The following is a 26,889-nucleotide window of genomic DNA, read 5'->3' as shown; positions in this document are numbered from 1 at the left end:
CTGCCATCCCCGGTTCCTTCCCAGCCCAGTAACATCCACCTGGAGCCTGGAGAAAAGGCAGGAAGATTTTTCACCGCTGTGTTGCCTAAGTAGGTGCAGCTTTAGAGAACACGTTGATCTTTGTGACAACTAATTATAAAATAAGAAGGTGGTAATGTTCCCGAATGCATCGGTTGTGTGCTCTCTTATGGGTTTCATTATTTCTGCTTTCCATTTCTGACTTTAGTCCGTTTTTCTCCCTTTTTTCCCCTGTACTAGATCAATAGCATGTCATCCCTGAACCATGTATGGTTTCCTCTTATTTGCCTCCACCTCTTGTTCTTATCTTTCTGCATCATGTTCTTACCGTGCACTTGTTTTTCATACTGCTCTTTTCCTGCCTCTCATCTTTCCAAAAATAACATTGCTTCCAAAGAATCATAACTCCCTTTTGCTAATTTACTCTATCCATCACTTTCTGTACTTCTATCCTCTCTCAGGTCCCTGTTTATATAAAATGCATAAAACTTTATAGTATACACAGCAGAAAGAAAGCAAAAGATGCATTGCTCAGAGCTGAAAACAAAGGATGGAAACGAAAAGAAAAGAGATCAAGTTCAGTACTCGGGTGGAAAGACAGGCGTTTTCCAAGTTCTTATCTGTGAGGAGAGTGAATGTACCTTCTTCCTTCTAACTGCTTGATCCCGTTAGTATTATTCATTGGGAATATCCTGCTAGTATTATTCAATCTTTTTTTTATTTATTTTTTTTGGCCAGGCAGAAGGAGAAAATGACCTGTTGGGGAAAAGCAGCTGCTGGAGCTCATTAGTGCTCCACATCGAGGCAGCGAAAAGGAGCAGATATTCCTTCAGTTTTCATTCCCCATTACTCATGAAATTCTGGGCGTTACTGGAGACGTGAGAGTTGTCTGCTGGCAGGTGTAACAAGCCAGGGGTATGCAGATTGACATCCGTCTGATATTTAGGCATCTGTCTTTCTCGAGGGAACTTAAATGGGACAAAAGGTGAAGGCAGTTAGGTAGAGAGGGTGCCTGCGTGCCCTGGCTGAGGTAAGCACTGACAGCAAAGCCCCAGCACCCCCTTCACACTGCAGATTCTCATATTTGCCCCACAACCTTCATGTTATTGTAATCCAAGGCTGTAGGAGATGCCTTTATAGTTAGATAGAATTTCAGGTACAGCTTTTTATTGGTAAATCAAGGGTAAGCTAGTTTCAAAGTAAAAACTTGTCTAGTGAAAGCATGAGAATTTGGCATATTCCCTTTACCTATATGGATTGCCTTTTTTATCTGTGACAAATTGGGTCAGCACATGTAAGCTAAGTATTCTTTTGTTTATACTTTTCATTTGTGACCCATCTGGATTCTGTGGGAGGCACTGTACTTAGAAAATGGATGAAAAACTTCTTATTTGTCCAAATTATTCTCTTGGGTACAAGCTTTTAGAGCAGCTTCTTACTGGAGAAAATGAATAGCATTTGGACTGTGCTGTTCTGTGTCTTGATGACTGTGTAGTGAAAACACATCCATAATGTTGCTTTTAATATTGTAGCTCCTAAAGCACAACATGCTCGTGCACAAAATGCCAATACATAATCGGGAGGGCAGCAGGGAGCAGGGAAGGGTTTTTATTTTTACCTAGAAAAGACAGAGGACCGGATTTGTAAGGGGGTCAGCAGGCAATCTTTATTCTGCGTGAGTGAAACAGGCTGCTCTCCAGCCTGCCGTCCCCCTGTCTGTACGTATATCCGGGATATCCATATATCTAAACCCATCCTTGGACATGTAAAGATTGCCCTTTGCTTGGGTTGCAAAGGTTATTTTGTTTTGTGTTTTTTTTTTTTTTTTTCTCCTGCTTTAAGCCTGGTATTTCATCATGATATGATGTTCTGCTCAGCGTAGGAACCGTAGGCAGCCTTCTTCAGTCCTGGGTGAGTACAGTATGTTTCAGACAGCCTATTCTAACATCACCATCACATTGCCTTGAAAATAATTATGTAACTGCAGTTCCAAAAATAATGTAATCGAGAGACATCAATGAAGAACAACGTGGGAGGGAAACAAAGTTAGCGAGTAGTAATTTTGAAAATTTCCACAATCTTTCCTAAACACAAAACAGATGTTTGGTTTGAATGATGGAATGTTTGTTGAACTTAAATATCTGAAGATACATTCCTGCTTGGTTTGGGGTTTTGAATCTCTTCAGAGCTTCAAGTTCAGAATCACACATTCCACAGATTACGGAAGCATCAGTGTGCCCACCTTTTCCCAAAAAGCTAACTGCTAGAGATGTGAGGAAAAGCTAATTGTTCCATGAGAAAACTTTTTACTTTTGGCAGTTAGTCCAATAAATAATTATTTTGTGCTGAAGTTTTCATACTCCTAACATAATTTAGGAATTTTGATCTCTTGGTGATATCATTTCAGTGATGTGCACCACAGCGTGCTACCGCAAATGCTTCAGGATATTCATCTGGGTGCCTTCTTCGTTACATCTTTTAAGGTCTAGTGGGGTAAAATTTCCTTCTGTGCAGTGGGTCAGCAGAAATATTCATCGAAGTTCTTGTTGAAGAGCCATGGACATCCGTTCTCATTGTGCAGGTTATATGTTAAAATATATAAAAATATGTATTTGATAAAATATCTCTTTTCCATAATTGAAAAGATTCCTGCTGCTCTGCACCAATTCATCATTCACTTGTTTGCACTGCAGTGACAGATTGGAGTTGTGAAAAATCAAAGAAGTTTTTAAAAAACCCTCAGCTGGACGATGGGGTAACGTTTTTGCAACTCACACTGCCACGGACCATCAGCACTGAAGGGATTATTCTTTAACCCTCAATTATTTTCCCAGGTAACAGTTTGGGTGGTATTTTTCCACTGTTTTTCCACTCTTCATTACTGTGTGCTGGAGCAGGTACCAGACCATCAAACATACAGGAAATGATAATCAATAATACAAAATGTCTGAAAAGTTACCTTTTGTTAAGGAAAGACTTGTCACATTCAGGGAAATGGTGGGAAGAATACATAGAATATTTCCTATTATTTCTAATTGTCTCCAAATGATTTTTTCAATCATTAGAGATGTGAAGTGAGGCTAAGAACCTAGAACCTGATAGCCCCGTAGTTAAATCAAGCTGTAGTTAACTAAGTTCCTGAGGTAGTCTCTCCATAAATCCTGAAAAGATTCTACCTTCTAATAAGTTTTAGTGGATTATTAAAAGGGATAAAAGCACGACCAAGTCAAGACCATCAGATTTTGAAAAGAACTGTGGTCTTTTTGTTTCAGCGTTATGGATACTTTCCCATAGAACATGTTCAAATCTTTAAAAATTATGCGAGACAAAAGAGACCAAGGCTAAACCAAAATGCTAAGCCAGATCCAAAAGAGGTCAGAGGCTTTTTCACCACAATGATGTACTAATATTCCTAGTTAGAGGCAAGAACTGTTCTTTCCTTTGTATTTGTCAGCTCAGAGGATCATGAAAGCCCAGCAAATTGTATGTACTAGACAGAGGCTAGTTACACCTACTCTAATCTCACAGGGATTTTCCCCATTCCAGGGAATTCCCAGGAGGGGAGAAGGAGCCAGTTTTGTTCAGGGATTCAAAGAGAACAGAATCAAAGCTAAATTCTAGGCCTTCTGCATTGTGTTCTGTTTTATTATGATACTTTTACATGCAGCATTTATGCTACTATTTTGATACCCAGGATTATCTTCACCTTTCTTCAGGAGAAAAATAAAGTTTGAATTTTTCTTTTGCTGCTATGCACATGACAATCATCTTAGATAACGTGACAGCCCATCTGACATACAAATTCTCTTCCCCTCTGAATTGCCTGATGAGAGCATTGTTTTCCTTTTCCTATTTTTTCAAAAGAGAAATGCCAATGTAGGTTTTTTTCTTGTGTTTTTTTTTTTTTTTTTTTTTTTTTTTTCACTTATTTTCCTTTCTCATGCACACCAAAACCACGTCCTTTCTCAGGAACACACTGATGCTTTCTGCTCTTCTCCAACATACCTGCTGAGCTGAGCATACCGTACTCGTCACGCAAACCCTCGTTAGGTAGCATCTAACTCGTTTAGGTAGCACCTCACTCACCTCCTCCTCTGTCCCAGCCCACCCTGCCTGCTCTACACCAGATTCATTCAGTTTGCTGATCCTAATTAAAATGACCTGGGGGGAAAACCACATTGCATTAGTAAGCTCCCTGAGCAATAAGGGCGCTGGAAGATACACATTGGGAAAATGCTACTGTAGCAGCCTGGTTTTGCAGCAGCTTAGGCTGGTGGTAAAAATGCATCTTCGTGGTACTTTCATGTGTTGAAAACACTGAACAGACACCGGTGAGGTGTCAGGAATCGGAAGCAAACCACGATTAATTTCAGGATTAGTTTATGCAAATGCTGCTTCTGTACATCTTTCCCTTTCCCTTCCTCCTTCCCTCAGACTCTTTCTCTGATTACGATCTAGTCACTGCTTAGATGGGAACTGTTCAAGAAAACCCAGAATACCATGGAAAGTGGCATTAATGACTCAGTGAGTTGCACTTTCACCTCTGATTCAGTGCTTCAACAAGGTACTAAAGGGCTCTGTTCTTTTTCTAGTGCTGCCCTCCTTAAGGGACATGTGTCTAAAAATACATGTGCTAACCTGCTCTAGCCTTTAAGAGCACTCGTGGCACACACTGGACAAAGGGTTGAAGTTATTGCAGTGGCAGAATTCTTACTTGGGTGCTTTTATTTACCCCAACCCCCTGAAGCATGACTGGATGTAAGATCCTTCATTTCCCACGAAAACCTGTGGGTAGTGTTGCCATGTGCTTCCTACATTTGGATACTGTTTTGTAAAAGCTTTTGAAATGTTGTTGACTATATTCCTTTATTTGTAACGTCCGAAGCCTTTCAGGATGTTCCAGTCTAAAGTTCCTCTGTAAATACGATTCAGTAGCACCGTGCACAACTTCCAAAACATTATGCAGTTATTTCATGTCCCATCTAGTAAGTGTCAGGGGATTTCAGGTTTACTTTCTGGTTACTGCCAAGATAGAAGATCGATATTCTTCATGCCGCTCAGCCTCTCAAAGCTGAGCAGGATTTGTCACACGAGCTGAGAGCAGGCTGTTGGCTAGTAACTTAAATTTAGTTTTTCAGGTCAGCGTTTTCAAATTATGTCGAAGTTGTAAATAGCTTTACAAAACATTTTATGTAACGATTCTGAAAACCAGCGTGACAGTTTTTCTAATTAACTTATTTAGCCTGGTTTTGGAGTAACATTAGCTGTTTCATCATTTTTAGGCCATTATGAGTATTCTTTGTGGTACCATCAATAAGCCAAGAATTTATAAGGTTCCTTAATCATACAGATTACTCATCATTGCCTGCTCATAACAGAAGCCTGAAATGCTCATTAAAATTGTCTGATGTGAATCGAAAGTTAGTGCAGTTGCAGAATTAAATGACAAGAGAACAACATTGGGGGGGGGGGGGGGGGGGGGAAGAAAGAAACTTGAATACCTGTGTTAGTGAAAGTGAAACCTCCAGGCTATATATAGAGATCAGGGCTTTGAATTTGTTTAATATGGAAGATGCAAAACAGGCTTCTGGAGAGGAGAATCGCTCTGAAAGGATGGGCGATCACGCCAGAAATGCAGTGAGGTGGGGTTTTTTGTTTACAGGGAGCTACAGGAGCTTGCTGCGTGTTCGTGCCTAGTCTGTTAGCCTATTTTTAAAACGGGTTAATTACAAATCGCTGTTCCAACTTGATCCTTTGCCCTTTGCCTTGTACCTTTTCATCAAAACAATAAAAAAGGTGACCTTCCTGTCTTCGGCAAGCTGTTGGATTCCCACAGGCAGTTGTTTTGCTGTCCTACTTGAAACACCGAGGCCCGGATCCTCATCTCACCAAGCCTGTTTTTTCACCAGTGTAATTACGTTGCCTTCGTTGGAGTTGCGTGTCGATGCCAACATAACTGAGAGAAGAATCAAGTCGTGGTCTAGCCACTGTTAAAACGAGAATATGTATGGCTGAACATGCTTCTTGAAAATGCATATGAACTCAGAGCAGCACTATTAGCAGATGCCTGCTGGGATGTCACAATTGTTAATCTTTGTCTAAAAATATATTGGCTTTTTGTGGAAACAAATTCTATTTAGAATAAGCTGTAATCTCCTAAAACACCCTAAGGAAGGAAGATGAATTGAGACTTGATACCATTCTACTTACTGTAGAATTTAAATGAGAAGACAGCGTGTGCTCGTGGATTGAGCTGATCTCTATTTTTGGGTTTGCCACTGGCTTCTTGGCTGACCCGAGGCGAAAAAAAAGGCAAAATGACTTGCCTAAGTTTCACACCCACAAAACAGGAATAACAATGTTCTGCTTTTTAAAGTGTAGTGAGATCTGTGGATAAAACGAATTATACAAGAGCTGCTCTTACTGTTTCTTACCAAGGCTGAGGGAAACACCTCTCCTTGGCTGACTGGCACACGATTCTGGAAGCACACATGCAATGGCCTGGCACTGACTGCACGGGAGCTTCCCCCTCCGAGTTTTGTGGCCCTCCTTCCTTCTCTGGTCCCCAGCCACCGCTATTTTGGCTTCCGATGGCACACGAGCTGATGAAAACAGCACTAAATTATAGATGGTGCTATTAGTAAACATTACTTAGCCGCCCTCATTACACCTCATTCCCTGACACCTTAGTTGCTGACTGTTGTAAACAAGCTGCCAGATGCTGCTGTGGGCAAAATGTTTTAACTTAGCAGCCCTTTCCACCTATACAAGGCACTTACACGTCTACTTTTAAAAGGCTGTTACATTTTCATTTAAAAAGGCTTTAATATTTACTAGCAGAGTGTTACCTGGCTCTGCATCTCTGGAAATGAAATGAGTGCCACTAGCTGTACTTGGGAGCGCTGCTGGGCTCCCCGTCATTGCACCAAATGGGTTCAGTTCTCTCCAGAAAGAATTCTGGTTTTAGACCTTGTCCCTGGAACGTATGGCTTGAAGAGGCAGAAACTTGGGGAATCCAAGTGTTGCAAACACAGCTTTGAGTTACGTATTTTTAATAGAAGTGGCAAAAGTAAGCTTGCCTTTTGCATTCAGAGAACTTCTTCCCCGTAGGTTCGTGGTGTCTTGTCTTTCTTTCAGCTTCTGCTGGAGATAGCAAAACATCTGGTAGCATTAACAAAATTACAGTTCTGTTTTGTTTTGTTTTGTTTTCCAAAACGGGAATGAAACCAGACTGCCTTGAATACACCCCTGGTGGGTCTCCACTTGTATTAGTGCATCTGGTTCGGGGCACCCGTCCCCGGAAAAATGTAAATGCAATTGGAGCGAGTTCAAAAACCACCAAAATGGTAAGAAGTTGCAAAGTTCGATCTAAAAACAAGAAAAGTTGAATATGTACAGTGGCCTGAGTGGCAGCAGAGGGGAGGAAGGTTTTGATAATGATCTACGATTTTCAGGGCTGTAAACACCAACAAAGTGAAAAATTACTTCGGGTGGTTCAAGAAGGTATAATTAGCTGTAATGAAATTAAATGAACAATATGTAAAGTTGCGCTGAATGTTACAGAAAAACAACGTGAACAGCAAGACCTATAGATTTATTATTTATCTGTATTGTGTTAGCGCTGGGGAATCCCAGGCAGGGCTCAAGAGCTTCTTTTCCTGTAGAAACATGAAACACAGACAACAGAAATGCAATCCCTCTCCTGAGTAATAAACGAGAAGCTTGACGGGGTGGCATGCAAGGGATAAACTTAAACTGGTGGTTTGTGGAACAGAGACCCTGAAGGGTCTTTCTAGTCTTTTTTCTAGTCTTTTTTAATTTTTATTGACGGCCTGTCGGAGCCTTTAGGATTGTAAGAATGTAACTCTTACTTTGAAGATGCTTGCTATTTTCGGTCGTTAACGCATGTAAATATTGCTTTAAATTGGAACAGCCTTACCACGCGATTGCCAAGAGCTGGAGAAACTGTCCTCGGACAGAAGTTTTTCATTGGTTTTGGTGGGAAAGGAGCCAATCAATGCGTCCAGTCTGCTCGACTCGGGGCCAAGACCTCGCTGATCTGCAAGGTAAGCACTGGCTTGCTCTTGGGTTACAGCTGAACTAAATGTTCGTGCAAACTCCAGTCAACCTTTAGGTGTCTTACAGAAATGGTGTTTTCTTTTCTTTTCTTTTCTTTTCTTTTCTTTTCTTTTCTTTTCTTTTCTTTTCTTTTCTTTTCTTTTCTTTTCTTTTCTTTTCTTTTCTTTTCTTTTCTTTTCTTTTCTTTTCTTTTCTTTTCTTTTCTTTTCTTTTCTTTTCTTTTCTTTTCTTTTAATACTGCTCTAATTCCCCTTTCTTCTCCTTATTTCAGCTGTAAATTTAAGCATGAAATGTGACCAGGAGGCTGTTCTGAAAGCGCTGCCAGAACCAAAGAGTAGTTGGCTAGAGATCTGGCAGAAATTGCACAGAAAGAAAGACTGCAAAACTGAGATTGATAGATACACCATGGAAAAGAGAGTTGGGGAGAATTTGAGATATTCAAAATTTGAGTGCTAGCCCCTCCTCTTTATGCTCCCCAGCATTACAACTATCAGGGCTTCAGTGATGACGTTCGGGTGCTAGGCACTGTAGTCAATCAGCAGTTTACTTTGCAGCTGATTATGAAAATCGAATATTGATGAGGTAGTAACAAATTCAGGAAGAAATATAAAATATTGTGCTTCAAGAGTTAAATCGTTGTCTAATTACTTGAGATTAGGATGGGATATTGATATACAAACTACCACCTTTGCATGCTATGGGAATTTTTTGCTCACTCCTCTGAAACTTTTGATGTACAATGGTTCTCAAGATTGGCTTACGGACCGTCAGGCTGATCCAGCCTGACAGATGCTATATATTTACAGGGCTTTTCTTTGATTTTTGCCATTAAATGCTATCGGTTTTGAGTGATCATCACTAAGGTTAATACTAAATTTTCTCTCTCTGTAGCCCTATTGTCTATCCAGTACTAACCAGATGAAAATTTAGATCGACTGGACACACTTTGTTATTGCTATAGCTGGGGGAAGATGCTAAATTTGTTGGATCATTGTCTGCCAGGGATTTTTTTGAGGAATACTGGAGACATCAAGGAAGCCTTTCTTACTGGTTTCTGTTCCAATATTTAGGCTAAAGAATGGTACCTATCAATCTAAATTATACCTTCAGGCATTCCTGTGGGTCATTATCACTAGTTGCTGTTCTACAGTGTTGGTTTTTTTTTTGTTTGTTTTGTTTTTTCTTTTTAAAAAATGTATACTGGGGATGTTTATGCTTCTGTAATACTGAGTATAAATTTGATCATCTTTGCATTCAAAAATGATCAGATTCAAATACAAGATGAATTGGCAATGAATTCTCTGCTAACATTTCCTGATAAATGTTAAAGGTTTTTTTTCCTACTGAAAGTGTGAATTTTGTTTTATTTTTTAATGGTCTAAGCTATCTCAGTGAATACATGTTTCTGGAACCATTTGCATTCCTAATAAAATTTAGCAGTTAGTATAATTTCCAGTTACTTTCCAAAATCATATTTATGCTATTTCAGAAAAATGTAGTTGTCTCTTTCTTTTTCTTTCTTTCTTTCTTTCTTTCTTTCTTTCTTTCTTTCTTTCTTTCTTTCTTTCTTTCTTTCTTTCTTTCTCTCTTTCTCTCTTTCTCTCTTTCTCTCTTTCTCTCTTTCTCTCTTTCTCTCTTTCTCTCTTTCTCTCTTTCTCTCTTTCTCTCTTTCTCTCTTTCTTTCCATTGTGTATTTATGGGAGAAAAGACTTAGTAGAGAAGGACAGATTTCTCATATAAACTTTAGCCTTTTTTATTTTTTATTTAGAAGTTAATATTTACTTTTTAAATTAAAAATGCAGTTAATAGCCTGGCAAAACAGCCTCATCTCAGAGCGGTAGAGTCTTTTATCTGCACAGCTCAATAGGACACTGTATAAAGTCGTTTGCTGAATATAACTGAGAAGAGTCAGGTAATAATGTGACGTTACAATTCAATTTTTACTTTAAGAAGTCATCTTAAGTATGTGGTGGTTCTTAAAGCCAGGTTGCCTTTCACACGCACTCTGTTTTCAGTACATGTTTATGTTTTGGTCATAATTCCCAACATGAAGCAATTGCTTCTGCAGTCTAAAGTTGTGGGAATGGAATCAGTATTAGTACCAGAGGGACATTCCACTGGAGTGTGGCATCCTCCTACAAGGGCTGTAATTTAGACAGAGGATCTAATCAACAAGAGGAGACATAAGCATCTCAGGTCAAGTGAAAAAACGTTCTCATACCTGAGAGCTTTAAAGCATAAAAGAGAGACAGTGACTATCTGTTGATGGTTTGAGAAAGGGAGTTTTAGGATGACTTGTAGGTATAACCAGAGATGCCACAGAATGGTGTAGATTTTAATTTAAAATCCAAATACTGGGTTTGGCTAGTGGAAATGCAAACGCTATTCAATTTCCTGCCTGGAAGCCAATGGAAGTGACTGCTGTTACTCTGGGTTATCAATATCTATCACAGTATCGGTCTTAAACTCCCTCACTCAGTTTGCTCAGTACGGTAAAACACCATATTGGTGGAATAGATGCCACTTCAAACGACAAGAAAGACAGTGGTTCCGAGAAGTGTGCAAGGTTGCAGTCAGGAAACTAAAGGATCTAAGAGAACAAGTGGGTCATTCGTGTTCAGACAAGAACCCTGTTGCAGTGCTGAAAAATGCACAGAGGTTTTGACGGGGGTCCAAACTCCCCATTGTAGTGGCAATTACCAAAAAATCTGCTAAGTATCCTAGATAAAGAGCGTGGAAGAAGGTTGACATTGCATGTACTGAAAAATGTCCCATTTTTCTTCTGACAAACAATTTGGGATGATTCTCACTGGACATTGGTATCACCAGCCTGATAAGTGCGTATACTAAATTCTACTTAATCCCTGGCTGCATTTGATTCCTACTCAGAAATAGGAAGTGCTGGACTATGATGCTGTGTTGTCTCCTCCTGTCTTTAGATGATCTGTAAGCCAAATTTAAGAAAAAGTGCTGTAAACCCGAAACCTCACTTAATTGTAAGGTCTTAGACATATCTAAGACACAGCCCAGAGTGTAATGGTTATCTCCAATTGATTTTTCCTTTTGTATTAGTCTTACTTTTGTGTTTAGTACCTGTTTAATTCTCAAAACAAGAGAAAGAGTAAACTCTCAGAAAACGTGTATATAGAATAGATGAAAAAATTGTTAAGAGGTGCGTTTTTGTTGTAATTAATTTTCAGGTGCAGATGAGTTTGATTCTCTTAAGCTGCTAGCATTTTAGCTGTTACGATACCAGTCAGCTTTCCTAACTGCATATGGAAAACATGATGGTAAGCAAGGAAACGCCAGGTTGAAAAATATTGACGTAATTCTACTTTTCTAATGTGCAAACCATGTGACCCTCATGCTTGTACAAACTGCTAAGAAATCAAGAAAGAAGAAATGCTACTTCAGCACGTGTAATGTTCTGTGGTCAGCAGACTAAGACGTTTAGTTTTCTGTCCATCCAATAGTCCATCTAGGAGGGTCTGAGCAAAAGCAGAAAATATTTAAAACACTGTTAAGTAATTTGACATGGTCAGTAAATATGCCTTTAATCTAAAATGAGTCTGATGCCCAATACTCTGCTTTCCTTGAGGGTAAAGCCTGAATGGAAAGATAAACCCTTCAAAGGCACTAGGATTAACTGGGTCAGGTGCTGATGAGCTAACATGGAGAAAAGTTTCCAGAGGAAAAGGGCCTCCCTGGAGACCCCTCCAAGGGCCTTCCTCCAGCACTGAGATCCCTTGCTGTGAGCAGAAGTATCGTGGTTGTTCTCAGTTGTTACCACAGTTGAACAATAAGGGGTGTCTGTCTGTCAATTATGTAGGACCCAGAGCTGAAGGAAGCACTTTTCAGTTGAGCTTCTGGGAAACAGTTACGAAATACTTCATTTCTGAAATAACTGAGCAAATCCTGAGCTTTGGTGCAGAAGCTTGGTAGCAGATAGGGAGGGAGAAGATGATACCATCAGGTGGAACGCATTCCAACAGCACATCTGTCAGGCTGCAAAGGTGAGCACAATTCAGGTTTAAATTGCAGATGGCTGCAGTCAGCCAGACAAAAGCAGTCCGAAGATGCAGCTTCTGACAACCCGCCCTGTCTGGCAAACTGGGAGTAGTCAGAAATACAGACATATTCTAATGTGCAAACAATGAATAGCACAGTGACCAAAGAAAATGTTTATGTTGTTTTTTTCCCCCTCCATTTATTAGAGGAATGTTCCATCTGGATAGACTGTTTTAACCTACATTGCTGTCCTCCTTTGGTAAAAGACCGGGACCATCCCTAATAATGCTTTATAAAAATCCCATATAGAGGTTGTAGGAAATGGAAATATGTTTCAAAACATGGATATGCAATAGAGTAAGTGGGGTGGAAGGATCAGCTATCTGTGACACTTTCTGTTTTACAATTTTGTAGGGTTTGTGGAATTTTGTAGGGTTTGATTTGTGTGGTCACTAGTTAGTACTCAGGTCTTCTCAGAGCTTTCCATAAGACTGAACTCATAAACAGACAGATTTCTAAGCAGGCTTTAGAGGCAGCTGCTTTGTACTTCCTAGCAACTCAAATACAACGTTAGCTATTAGTGTTGTTTTATGAGAAGACAAGTCATTATTTATCATGCAATTCCTTTGCTGTCTAGACCATGACCAGGATCTTGATCTGGCTCCTTATCTGAAAGATGACTTTTTTTCTCTTGCAAATATGCTTCCTATAGCATTGGTCAGTCGTTGATACTGATCAGATGGACTACTTGCTCTTGGAAATGGGAGCACAAACTGTGAATGCTGAAGACATAGGCTAAGGCTGGTGAACTAAAAACTGTGTTGGCTTTATATACTAAATGCTATTTGGGTGTTGTTAGACCTTTTTTTTTTTTTTTTCCTCTCTCTCCATATACCTCACCTTCTTTTTTCAGCTTGTGTAATGAAACAAACCCAAATGTTTATTACCCTGAATAAACAGCAAGCAGAATTCTGTTCAGCTAAAAGGATTAGTGGAACTGAAATTACAAGCTTTTTAACTTGCTGTTAGAAAAACAATAGAGCATAACTTGACTCTGTAACTCAACTGGGTCTGGTGTTGCTGGATAAAACAAACAAAAACATGTTGAATTCATAAACAGTACATTTAGTACTGAGAAATTGTAGAAATCAGCAATGCTGAGTTTATAGTCACTTTCTAGAGCACAGCCACTGATGTTTTTCCACCAAGAAAACTTTGAGGTAGAAAATCCAAAACATGAACTGCAGTTAAGAGGAACACTTAGGTTCCTTTCAGTTTAAAATTGACTAGTGGCCCAGGAGTACAAGATTCCGCATACTTCCAGATTTTACAGTCCCCAGAAAGCTTCAGCTTCAAGGGAACATAGTGGTTGCATGCGAATGAAACTTGAATATAGGGACATGGGTGGAGGCAGTGCGTAACAGAGGTGGGGAGATCTGCAGAACTGTGTTCCAAAAAATAAAGCAAAGTGCTTCAAAATAGAAAGTGTTGTATTCAAATTGCATTAGAGCATTAAGCTGCCTAAAGACGATCTCACCTTTCTGTAGATAAAACCTGTCCATTTATCTTTTGTATAGGTTGGGAATGATTCCTTTGGCAATGATTACATTGAAAATTTGAAGAAGAATGGTGTTTCTACAGGTAAAAATTTACTTTAAATAAGCCTTTTGAATTATTTCTAAGCTTTAAACATTGGTAGTGGAGGATTTCTTACTTTATTGCTTTATTGGATGTGTCTGTAGTCAAAATCAAAACTACAAATAATTGTTTTGACATAAATGGGAGGAATGAATGAATATGGGTTAGAATGCGGGGACTTCTAAAGATTGCTGTACCACTAAAAGTAACATCTAATGTTATTACCTCTAAATCTCAGATGATTACATCAGTGCAAGTCACTTGAAGATAACTTGCTGTTATGTGAGTGTTTAGGTTGGCACTGATGATGATAATGCCTGGTGAGAAACTGACAAAATCCGGTCTGATAATCCAGTCTGATTATCCTTTATTTCATGTTGGGAGAGGAAGGGTAAAGTGGAAACGCATTTGTCAACTCCATACATTTCATCCCTGCTCTGTTTTTTAAAATGATGTCCAAACATTCTACAGAATGCAGATGATGTTTGTTTATACACGTATACACAAAAGTCAATGTTAAAAGGCTTTCAGGAAAAAGAAGAGTTAAGCATTCACAATATTCTATCATATTTGCACCTTTGTAACCCTAATTCTTTCTCTTGTGAAAATGGATTATTGTGTGCTGCTTAGCTACATGATCTTTTGCCTGCAAGCCCCTTGTTTCTGTCAGTGTGGACAGAGTGGACAGATAAAATCACTAAGTGGCAATTCAATGTTCTGTTCAAGTTTTCTGTTTAAAGTGCAGCCACAACTTCCATTTGCTGCATTATTCAAATCCTGCTTTAAAGAGAGAATCACTAGTATTTTGTGGGCTTTTTATTATGCTTGTCAGTATAGCATCTAAAGATTTCACAAATATATAGAGAGGTTTATTCATTACCTGTCTTCCAACTTAGACAAGCAACCAGGCAAGGATACCATAAAAACTAGTGTCTGTTAGTGTCTGCTCTAAATCTCTCTAAAACGGGCCTACCTCGTGAATAAAGTCTTTGATCATGTAAGTAAAGTTATTATGATGCATAGCACTTAATGAAAATGTACATTCCGCAGACAACCTTAAATCTCATATTTCGTGGTTTAAATGATTGATCTTGCAATCTTAACGTAAATTTGTAAATAGTCTTTGCGGCAGGAAAAGGGAAGTGAAGGAAAAATCTTCAGAAATGTCTATGTAGGTATGAATGAAAATTCATACCTACATAGATCAACTGGGGGTTGTTGGTCTGAAGTAAAGATTCCTGCTGGTTGAGTTAGAAATATCTCAGAATTGTTAGATTGGCATCTGCATTGGTGATCAGCCCTGGAGGATGAAAGGATGTTCTGCTGGTGAGGCTGGTCTGGGGTCTCAGCTTGCATTCCAAGACTTGGAGGCAAGGGTGATTCAGTGCACACAGACATTTTCACATAGGACTGTCATATGTCTGTCCCTGGCTTTTCATCCCCATTTAATCCTTGTCTAACCTCTCCCTGTTATTTTCCATCACGATACTGGGTACTGGCTGAAAATCCTTGCCATAATGCCACTTTTGTCCACTTCATGTCCTGGATCCTTGTTGTATGGCTTCTTCATTTATGTTGCTCTTCTGTTTCTTAACATACCACCTGATCCCTTTTCTTTCCAATTCCAGTCTGTTCCATAATTTTCCCCTTTCCCAGTCTTCTGTCTGCACAACCTATCAGCTACCACCAGTGCTACGCAGACCATTTAGACCTTTCCTGATGTTACTCCCTCCCTCTCCAACTCTAGCTCCTCCCCTACATTTGAATTGGGTAGCTTACTGCTCACGCTGCATATTTGCTGCATGAAGAGTATTGACAGCACAAAAGACACAAATTCTCTGCTTTCAACTCCAGTGTGCAAACCTAGGTCACAGTGAAAAGAAGCTATAATTGCAAGGAAAGTTCTGCTCTGATCCTTGTAACTCTGAGCTAGAGAAGGGAACCTTCAGGGCAGGTAACTGCAATACTTGAGCAAATCTGCATAAGCATGATGTTGTTTTTTTTTTTCATCCTTGTTCGAATTTGAACTGTTTTTTAAATATTCCACAAATAGAAAGAAGCCAACCCTTGCCCAGCCTCAAGTCCACACTCTAAAATACTCTAAACAAAAGGTCACTAGTATTTACCTCAAATAAAATAGTAGATTTTTTCTCAGAGTACTTGGGAGAAGAAAACTGAACTTTTCTGACAGTTTTTTACCACTTTATATCTGAATAAACCCACTGTTGTAGAAAGCTTTGGATCACTGGTTAATATTTGACAAATTATCTGACAGCTGAAAACAGGTTCTTATACTAGTAAATATTGAACAATCTTTGTAATAGACAGTGCTGCCAGCCTCACTTCTAGTTGTCTGAATAATAATCCCACGAGGAAACATATAGCCTCACAACTGCCTTCATGATACATGTTAATACTTCTCCTGAAATGCAAATCTCCAGAGAATTAAATGCTGTGTTATGTTAATATTTTAGGTTTCTCCAGCCTTGACTCTATTGTTTTATTGGATAAAAGAAATACTTCCATGTAGGAGTAGAGAGTGCCTGAGAAAGCTGTATAAATAACATGCTTTCTCTAACGCAGAGATGTAGCCAAATTAAAGAATGTTGGACTCGCATTTCTGTTTTGTGGGTGTAAATTAACACTTTTTGTTGTTGTTAGCTTCTCTGGCATTGTTGCACATGAAAGAGTAATTAGCATTTTTAAATTGCTGGAGGTTATGGGTTCATTTCAGATTTAATTCAATTAAATTGAATCACATGCTATTGGTTGAAAGTAATGTATTGAACTAATGCATGCTCTAACTTTTCCCTTTCTAAGCATTTGTAGGTCAGACTACAGAAGCTGCTACTGGAACTGCTTCAATAATTGTCAACAGCGAAGGTACATTCTTTCTACTCTGAATTGTCTACTTGGTTTTGCCTCTACAGCCATAAAAACAACAAAACAACAACAACCTTTCCCACGTCACAGTTAACTATAGAAATATTTTTCTACATCTTTTGTCTTTTTCATGATCTTATTCGCATTTTGTTGCATTTAGTATTATTACAGGCAACTTTGTAGAGTGAGGTGCCTAAAGGCAGCAGAATCAGACCCTTAGACTAGCAATGTAACAGCCAGGATTCAGCCAGCCAGCTGATCTGTCCAGTTTCACACTGGCCAGCCCACAGCATATCAGAAGGTTAAAGCCCTCCTTTTCCACCACAACTTACTTTGCACTTTTACTGTGAGGAATGGGTTTGCCTCCTGCATGAGTCATTACGCCTTGAATCAGGAAATGTAATTGTCCTTAGTATAAGTAGAAATATTTACATTGTTTATATAATATTACAACAGTGCTTGATCCTAGGTTGCATCTGCAATGATGAATACACGATGAGATGGCATATTTGTTTTTTTTTTTCTGTGTTATTTTTCCTTAGCCTGTGCCTCTACTCCTATGTTGCAGAGTAAGAAGAAAACAAGAGTTAGTTTGTTTCATGTTCATCTTCAAGATAGCTAAATTATCTTCTGAAAACTTTTTGTTTATCTTTTCTTCAAGCAAACTCTTAGGAGAAGCACTTGTGTCCAGATCAAAATTTTAGTGCTTAGGACCAATAATGTTTATGCATACATAACAGATGAAGTGTGATTGAATTAGTTCACTTTTGGTGCAGCTAACAACCTTCATTTGAATAGTTACCGCAACTTAGCTGACACATCAATTTCACAAATTCCTATGTAAGTTGATGGTACATTGGGCTACAGCTAAAGATGGGAAAGGAAACATGATTGTTCACTCCAGGAGCAAACCTGGGAAGGAACTGTGACTAAAAGCAAGTCTACACAGGAACATTCAGGAAAATTAAGCAAATTAGTTGGAGATGTGAGTTTAATTTTCTCTAAATTAGATTAATCAAATGCATGACAGCTTTACTTCAAAAATAAAGTAGCTGTAATACACCAAATAAACTTGATACCTGCCTTCTCTTCCTTTGGGTCAGCAGGTAAATTACCATATCAGCTCTTAAGATGTTCTTTCTTGTGCTGCATGTGGTCACTACTGTGACCATCATAAACAGGAAAGACAGTGAGAATCCAGGAGAACACATTGCCAGGCCTCACCGCTTTGTACATGTACATGTAGACATGTTTGGCACTAGATTTGCTGTCCAGAATAGTTGAATAAGAAACAGTCTTATTACTTCCTAATTCATATGCATGGCCAAATAAGGTAACCGTGGTTCAAATCTGAACAAGCAGAGGATGACCTGTTAAAATGGATTTCTGAAGGATAAGGAACAAAACCATCTGGTTGATATAAAACCTTTGTAACCATTAGGAAAGGGAAACTGAATTTTCAATACCATTCGGTTAACCTTACCTGTTAGTGTCAGCGTGAGTGGCCTCCGATAGTCCTGTGATTCACATAGTGAACAAAATAATGCATAATGTCATGCAGTCTGTTTCTTTCAGAAACGGAAAAAATCCTAAATTAAGTTACCACTGGCCTCAGATTTAATTTAAAATCTAGTAGAAGAGCAAACCTGGTCAGAACTATGCTGTAAAGCAAACAGATGCACAGAATTGGTAATGGTTCTGGTTGTTACTTCTATCTAAAACCATCTGGCGCCTGAATTGACTAAATTGTAATAAAATAGCAGTACTTATGTGCTTTGCTGTTGCAAGAGACACCTTTTTTTTTTTTTTTTTTTTTCTTGTAGAAACCTGGCTGATTTGACCTAAACAGGTTTTACAGCACTTTTCAAAGGGCTTGTCCACACATGCATGTTTTACCACAGTAGTTGTGCTGGCATAGCTGAAACACCACAGCATTCAATGCAGATACTGGTGTAAAGCAGTTTCTGCTAGTTCAAATTATACCTAAAAGAGAAGCATTTGAAAGGGGTGTGTGCGTGTTGGTTTGTGTTAAGATAATGAGGCACAAATAACAACAAATAAAATTGTTATCTCTTTACATTGTGAAGTTTTAATTGCTCTGTTTTCATGCACCTAACCTGCACTTCATCTTATTGATACTTGGGAAAAATACCAGCTCCAGTCAACTCGGTAATATCACAGGCAGAGGATCCTCAAGTAGAAGGAGCATACTGCAATGAATGAGGGAAGGCAGAGGACAAGAAAGCTATGGAGAGCAAAGTCAGAAGAGGCCCTGAAGTTCCCCTTTTATTATCTGTGGCTATCTAGCTGGCACTGCTGCTGAATTTCTGGGAAGAGTTTTACTGGTTACTGAATTACACAGGTGTAACTCTACTATTATTTTAATTGGCGAAGTAATAAAAATTTGAAATTATCAGGTGCATTTGATATTCTCAAAATTGCATTATATTCTGAGACAAAGTGTAGTTTCAGTAAAAAAAAAAAAAAAAAAAAAGTTAAATCCCTGCTTTAGTGCAGAATGGTAGGGAGATAGTTAACAAGTCCATAGTGCTGTGCTGGTAAACATGCAACCCAGAGATGCTGCAAAGGTTCCGCCTGGACAGGTCTCAAAAATTTGTGCAGAATTTCTTTTCTGGAACCTGGTACACCACTTTGAACCCCAGCTTGGGCTTCCTCTTTCAGCCTGCCTTCTTTCCACTGCCTCGGCCACTTACCACACCTTCTGCTACTGGTGTTACAGTATGGTTAGATCTCTATAAAATGATGATGTACGTTGTGCTTCTGTGTACACACACGGAGAGGAACAAAACCTCTTTATGGATATTTTTTTTTAACATAATTCCCTCTAAAGTTTATTGCAGCTTTGTCCGTATCTGGTACTGACTGCTGACGGTGCCATTAAGCTGGCCTGACTGGGCCAGTAGTTTGAACCAGTCTGACAACTTGCATATTCATTGCAAAAATTCAGCGGAGGGACAACAGAGATTGGCAGGTCATGATTAAAGTGCTCTTGATTACTGCAAGTTAGAACTAAAGCTCACCTACACAGAACACTGCGAGATAACCCGCACTCGAGATAGGCATTATGCTGACTTGACGATAAAGTTATTAATCATTCATGAACAGTAAATAGGCATTTTTCTGTAAGTGTACTTTCAATACCAAAGCTCCAGTAGTATAAAAACATTCAAAATATGTGTTTAGATAAGGCTAAATAAACACGGCAAACTTAGAATATATATTCCAGCTTGATTGAATTATACTTTCCAAAGAGGTGATCTTTGTTTTGAACCTTCAAGGTTATGAAGAAATATCACCTGAATTTTTATAGAATTTCTATGTGTGGGCATTCATCACGAACGTGAATGTGTTGTGTACAAGACTATTCAATGCATCTACCAAGTAATTGCATAGAAATTATTTTACTATGACACACCCAAAACTTGCCCTCGTATTCATGAACTGTGTGATTTGGCAGCAAATGGTTTCCTTGTAGCATTCTTTTCTGGTCACCAATATCATCTTTTTTTTCCCCTATGAATTATTATGCAGAAGCTCTATAGCTATTGTTGTACTCGTATTGTTTGAGACTATGGTGAACTCTAAGCACTACTGGTGGCTTACAGGCTCTTCATCCTGCTTTGAAAAATAAAGTGAGGATTATCGCACTGTGGGGTTTACTGGTTTGCTTTTGATTTTACGACTGCCAGTTCTCATCTGGTGGCATATGTAAAATGATCCTTGTAAGAAAAATGTAGCTTGAGTTATCCATCCCTCTAAGAAGTGACAGCAGCAGGTTTAGAAGCCCAGCCGAGAATGGTATTTACATAGACAGCATTCATGCTGTTGAAAGCATTGGTTGGACCCAATCCCCATCTGGTGTAAGCTTGCATAAGTTTATCGGCTTTTTGTAGCTATTCTGGCTTACAGCAGCTGTGAGCATGGCCCTTAATATTTTAGCTGACATCTGCAAAACTTAGAATTCTATAGATGCTCCCATCAAAACAGAGAACCTTTAGTCTAAGTCAAGGCATTTTAGAATTAACTGTAACACAGTGAATATATTTTCCTCATTTTCAGTGTGGGCAACATTTACCTCAGTTCAGAGTTAGGTGTATGGCTGAAGCCTTCGTCTACAGTTAACAGAGACACACACAGGTGTTTCCAGACAACAGTTTGTGTCCTCCTCAAACAGATATCTAAGATACCTATGAAAATACTCGTCCTTCCGTCTTGTTGAAGGCAGCCAGAAAACTCTACTCCTTAGAAATTAGTTTTCTTGGAATTTTCTGGAATGTAGAATTTTTTGGAAATCTTCAGAAATTAGTAAATGTTGGACAAGATGAATCCCTCCCCTATTTGCCATCTGTCTTTAACTCTGTTGTCCCTGGTGCTGATTTCCCATCTGATTTCCCTGGCAAGAAATAATTGCTTTCGACAAAATGGGTGCTGCTGATACAGGCTCCTGGGTTGAGTCGCTAGCGCATGGGTCCAGATTCTGCTTTCGTGCGCGCTCGTCTAAATTTCTGGGGACGGTTGCCATTCGCAGCCAGCGTGGTGCATTGAGCTAAGAACAAAACGTGGCTTTTCCCCTACAGCTTGAGTTGAGCCAGTCCGGGCTGTTACACCGCAGTAGGTACGGCACTTCTCTGGCAGGTAGGGTGTGCTTGGAAGCAGACTGTAAGTCTCTGACCTTTTGTTGTTGCAAAGAAAAGCTCCTGACTGTGATCCAGAGCAGCATGGACTACCTTGAATTTGCACATATAGGTTTAAGCAAACAGCCTTCCTTATCGCCCGAGGCCATTAGCTCTAAAGTCTACTAATAATATACATGTCAGTACAGCTAAATAGTTCAGCAAGATAATGCAGAGAGACATGTAGATAAAGTCTGAGATTCTAAGTAGCACAGAGTCCAGGCAGAAATTAAATATATTTTTGTTCCACTGGTTTCCTGTGTTTTACTGTTTGTACTGCTGTACCCTAGAAGCTTTCAGCATATATGCTTGGCAAAATAGGTGCAATTTGCCTTTGAACGTTTCCCCAGCAGGATTCAGATATCTTTGATAGCATTTACTTGTTGCAGAAGATTTTTTTTTCTTCCTTTTTTTTTTTTTTTTTTTTTTTTTAAATTCAAGATGCCCATCATTGTCTTTTGAAAAGCAGGGCGTTGGCTTTAAATGCTGAGGTTTTGCTTTTCGAATGCAGCTGTTCTGTACCAAACCATTGACAGCAGAATTGCTTTGGAAAGCTCGGGCCCCTCCCTCTGAGATCATTATATTATTCTTTCCATTGTCCTGCTTTCTTTTCAGAACACTTTTAGGGAGACAAGCTTTGCACGTTTCGTATTCAAAGGACTTTGAAGTCCTATTCAAGAAAAATAATGTATTTAAAAACATAAATATTTATTTACAGAGTAATTCAGTTCATTACAGAATTGGTAGCCTTTAATGATTGGCAGTCCTTAAAGGAATCTTCAGCGGGGGCGGGCTGAGCCTGTAAATCAAGGAACAACTGACTTATTGAATTTAATACCTGAGTGATTAATAATAAATTTTAATTTGAAGGCACCCATGCCTGAAGGTCTCTAGGTGTTGTAACAGAGATTAAAAAAAGAAACAAAGAAACTGCAATAAAAGAAGACAACTTGCATGTCTGAAGAAAAACAAAAAAACTATTTGGAACCTACGTAAATGAACCTCCTCACCTAACTGTAAAGCAAACTATGAGGCTGTACAGGATCTTAGAAGTGCTTTGAGATACTGCCACGCTTGGCCACATACAGCTTTGCTCACAATGTTCAGCTGTCCAGTTTTGAGTTCAGACAAGTCTGTCACCAACCTTTTTTATCACTTCTGGTAAAGTTTTCTTTACTCATAGTCATTAGCTGTATAATCAATCTTTCTTTCTTTCTTTCTTTCTTTCTTTCTTTCTTTCTTTCTTTCTTTCTTTCTTTCTTTCTTTCTTTCTTTCTTTTTTTCTTTCTTTCTTTTCTTTCTTTCTTTTCTTTCTTTTCTTTCTTTCTTTTCTGTTTGTTTGTTTTGTTTTTGTGATGGTTAGGGGCCCTAACTGGGAGTGTTGCAGGTAAGTGAAGCAAGCCTTTCCCCTCTGAAATTGAAGGACACGCATAATTTTCATGTGAAAATATTCTCAGTTTCCAGCTGAAGGGAAGATAAAATTTTGAGTGATCACATTAATGCCTTTCTCTTCAAATGCTACTGGAATACGTTTGAAAAATACAAATTATCAGCCTTAATGTGTGTCCCGTATCTCCACTGTGACTAGCATAGTGCTTTCATAGGGTTCATGGGTTCAAACTAAGAGTGGGGAAAGTCCATACATGACTTTTCCTGAGGAAATATATATACTGCATTTGTTGTGTAGTGTTGGTATTGTTAATCCTTGGATCTTTTTGATTATCTTCTGAAATCATTGGATATTTGAAAATGCCAGAAGTCCAGAAGTATTGATTTTTATTTTTTATTTCTGTGGAAAGCAAATTGAAATCATCATCTCAACATATTGTAGAAAAGCGGTGAACTGTTTTTCATAATATATCACAAAAACTTAATGTAAAAACACATTTTTTTTAATTTTTTTTTTTTTTAGGGCAGAATGTTATTGTCATAGTCCCAGGAGCCAATCTGCTTTTAAATTCTGAAGACCTGAGGAGAGCTTCCGATGTCATCTGTAAAGCCAAAGTGGTTGTCTGCCAGCTAGAAATATCCCCTGCTGTTTCTCTTGAAGCACTGAAAATGGCACATGCCAGTGGAGGTAATTTAACATAAGCTATTCAGTGTCCCTCATTTGTGTTGCATGAAAAATATTCATTATCATGCTTACTAAATTAAGATCCTGTGGTCTGTTCTGGTTTCTGTCATACTAGTTGTATTTAGAAATGAAACAATAACCAATAAATTCATGCTATGCTAATGAAAACTGAATTCAGTTTTAAAATTCTGCTATGCTTACCTTGAATGGCAAATCAACCCCTATAATCTCCCCATAGATGTCTGGTACTGCCTTTTCTCTTGTTTTCGTGCTGTGACTAAAGACACCGTAATGTCATTAGGTCAGGAACTATGGGCCTGATTGGTCTTATTACAGAACAAGCGTAATGAATGCAAGTCAGTTAAGTTGCATATACAATAAAGTAATGAAATGACCTCAAAAACAGACTTATACCCTTGTTCTTGTAGCTTAGGAGTAGTTATGACTGTGTTTTTCTGTGTAGAAGTTAACATCCTTAAGCAGAACTTAACATCCTTAAAGTTAAAAAAAAAAAAAAAAAAAAAAAAGAAAGCTTTTTCTCTTTAACCAAAATTTGTGGTGCGACAAGGCGTGCTGCCATTGAGTAGACAAAAGGTCATCGTCTCTGAAATTATCAGTAATTGTTAGTGTGCTTACTTTTAAATGTAGGCCCTTGTTCCTTCAGTGCAGCATATGTCTGGATGAAAGCTGGATTTTGCTTGAACAGGATGGGGTTTCACTCCTGACGTGATGTTTTACTTGTTTAAGTGCCTGTAATGCTTTCAGTTACTCGAGCACAATTACCACAGTATTTGAACAACGCTAAGTAAATAATTATGCAAGTGAGGCATCCGTATGAGTTTAAAAATACATTGTTCTCATCTATCCAGAAGATAAGACTGGGAGGGGACAGCTCATAGCATGGTCAGTTGTGCAGCAGGTCAGGGATGGAGCTGGGGTCAGAACTAACTGGTTCCTTGCAGCTGGGCCCAGGCTTGCTCCAGCAGATCGTAGCACCTTGGGCTTGTTGGTTCGACTGTCCTCTGCTGGTCCACTGTTGTGCACCTGTTGTGATCGCTAGTGTTCATGCACTAGTGAAGACATGAGGTGTAGCAGGACTTTATGCATCGTTTTCATGTAGTTTATGCTGATTTAAGCAGTTATGTTAGATGCAGGGCTGAGAGCGAGCTGCTCTGTAAGTGGTAATAGTCCTAAGCTTTACAAACAGAACTGTGTGCATGGGGAAAAATATTTTGCCTTCTGTTTGAAATGTCAAAACTGGATTCATACAAATCTAAATAAAAATTAAAAACTTCAGTTAACTGAGTAGCTAGCACCTGAGATGCTTAAAATATGTATGTGGAGGGGGAAATGAAGCTCGTTATGTTTTTTTCATTACATTTTTATGAAAAGGGATAAAAGCATTCTTTATCTAGTGACTAATGGAATATAGTTGAGTCATGAGTCAATACCCATGACTTACTTTGTCTACTTCTAACTCCGTGCATAGTTTTGGTACAGTTGCTTCACTTTTTTGTCATCCTCTTACGGCAAAATGCCAGCCTGTGACAAGAAATCCAAACCTGATACACAGAAGAGGCATGCAAGCATTTAGCAACTGCAGAGAGCACAGCATATTGAGGAGGCTTTGTAGTAAGTATGGGCCAGCTATAGTTCTGTGCTGTCAGCCTGCTATCATTGTGCAGCTCTCATGTCAGGAGAGTTTTAGTTGCTTCTGCTTTAAAGCAACAGGCTACACATGTTCACATGTCATGTGCAGTCAGATTTAAGTAAACAGCTGAGTTTGTAGCACTGTAAAGATCTATCCTTAGCCAACTGTAAATTGTTAGTGCAATTTCCCTTCTTTTAGCCCGCAATCCGCTCATGTATAATGCAGTACTGGATGTTAGGATGTGCACTAGACTATTTTTGTTCAACAGATGCATACCCAGATGCCTCAAACCACTGTTTCAAGTTTTCTTTTTTGCTTGTTTTTCTTCATCCTCACTGAAAGAAATAAACAAGAAGATGGAGAAAGAATGTGGATGCACAAGCAAAACCCCTTTGCTTCTATTCAGTGAACATCACCTGGGTCTGTAAGCTAGAGATGGAGACATCTCGTCTCCTGACATCCTCTTACTGTGGCACTGATTATTATTAAAGATCTTGTGACAGTCTCGAGGGGAAGAAAAGCAAAGAAGGAAGAAAGGGTTGTGAATTATATTAAGTGGGTATAAACTGTAGTGGAAATCTGACTGGAAAATTCTTTTTTTTTAAAAAAGGGCTGCATGCTGTGAAGCTGTGGTTGCTTCCAAGAGGAGGGACATTTCATAGATGGGCAAAATGTTACTGTATATTGAAGTCTGTAAAGCAGTTTTCAGTTTCTGTAAAGCCAGACTCTAGAAAAGACGTCTAATAACTCCAGCCTGTTAATATTGAAGGGAAAAATGGAAATGTATCATAACCAGGGCTGGAAGCAGCCTCAGCTAGTAAGGCTGCATGTCACTTGCAAGTAAAGGATCTATTTTTCATGTGCTTCAACTTTTTAATGTTGGGTTGCAGTTTTTCATACCAGCTGTTTTTCTGTGGTTAAATTATTTGTAAAATTTCTGCCAAAGCATAGTGGTTGCAGAAACCAGGCCATGGAAAAATGCCTCCCACTCTACACACTTTTAAAATGTGTATACTGGCTACTTTAAAACTTACTTGAGACTTGATACCAAGGGAGATTTCTTTTAAAGATAAGCCTCCACAACAGTATGGAAGTCTGCCTGGGTCATGTGCTACCTGGGTTATCTGCTACTTTTCACATAACAAAGATTTGAGAAAATATTTAGAGCTTCCCAGCTAGCTTCCCCTGAGAGTCTGTCCACACAGGGAGTTGCCCACTTGGATAGCATGACTTTCAGTGTAGTTCCTGACTCTGGTTTCAAGCAACTGACTTCTTTTATACTCGTACAGATTGCTTGTAGGCCAAGGACATGCAGAGCAGAAGCTTGCTTGGTTTGAATGCAGAAGAGACAAAGCTGGGCTGGAATGGTGTGGAGGAAGAGTAAATTTCAGACAAGGGAAGCACAAGAGGAATTTGCTTGATGTTTTGGGATGGCAGGGGAAGAAACAAGAGAAACTGAAAGGGGAACCACAGAGGATCAATGAATAGGATTCGCTGAATAGAGATAGGAATATGGAGATAGAGGTAGGGAGACTAGCACTGCGGGTACTGGAAGTGGGGAAAAAAAAGGCATGTGAGAGTAAAGACGTGTGATGAAGATTGAGTGAAAAAGGTTACTTATTGCATATTATTATTATTGCATAGTGCTTATGCAAGGGTACATAAAGAATGGAAAGTAGGTGAGGAGAATGGATCCTGGCAAATGACAAAAAGGAAATTGGGTAGAAAATAATTTGGTGTTCCTAAGTGGGACCAAGCAGATTACCCTGTTCACAAGCCCTACTCTTCTTCACAGACTGAAGGACAATCTTGGGGTTCCTCCATCTCCCTCCTGCTCAGCAGAT

At 39.0% G+C, this 26,889-nt stretch overlaps 1 protein-coding gene across 1 annotated transcript in view; it reads left to right on the top strand.

Moving 5' to 3' along the window:
- RBKS (ribokinase) overlaps window positions 1-26,889 on the top strand; it is a 66,911-nt gene that overhangs the window by 9,308 nt on the left and 30,714 nt on the right. The window contains exons 2-5 of the mRNA XM_032185355.1: window positions 7,952-8,084; window positions 13,683-13,746; window positions 16,564-16,626; window positions 23,233-23,397. Coding sequence (XP_032041246.1) covers window positions 7,952-8,084; window positions 13,683-13,746; window positions 16,564-16,626; window positions 23,233-23,397 — 425 coding nt within the window. The remainder of the gene's footprint in view (window positions 1-7,951; window positions 8,085-13,682; window positions 13,747-16,563; window positions 16,627-23,232; window positions 23,398-26,889) is intronic.

This window comes from Aythya fuligula, chromosome 3, assembly GCF_009819795.1.
Source record: "Aythya fuligula isolate bAytFul2 chromosome 3, bAytFul2.pri, whole genome shotgun sequence".
NCBI lineage: Eukaryota > Metazoa > Chordata > Aves > Anseriformes > Anatidae > Aythya > Aythya fuligula.
Note: the sequence above shows the minus strand (reverse complement) of the source record. Positions and strands in the feature narration are given on the sequence as shown.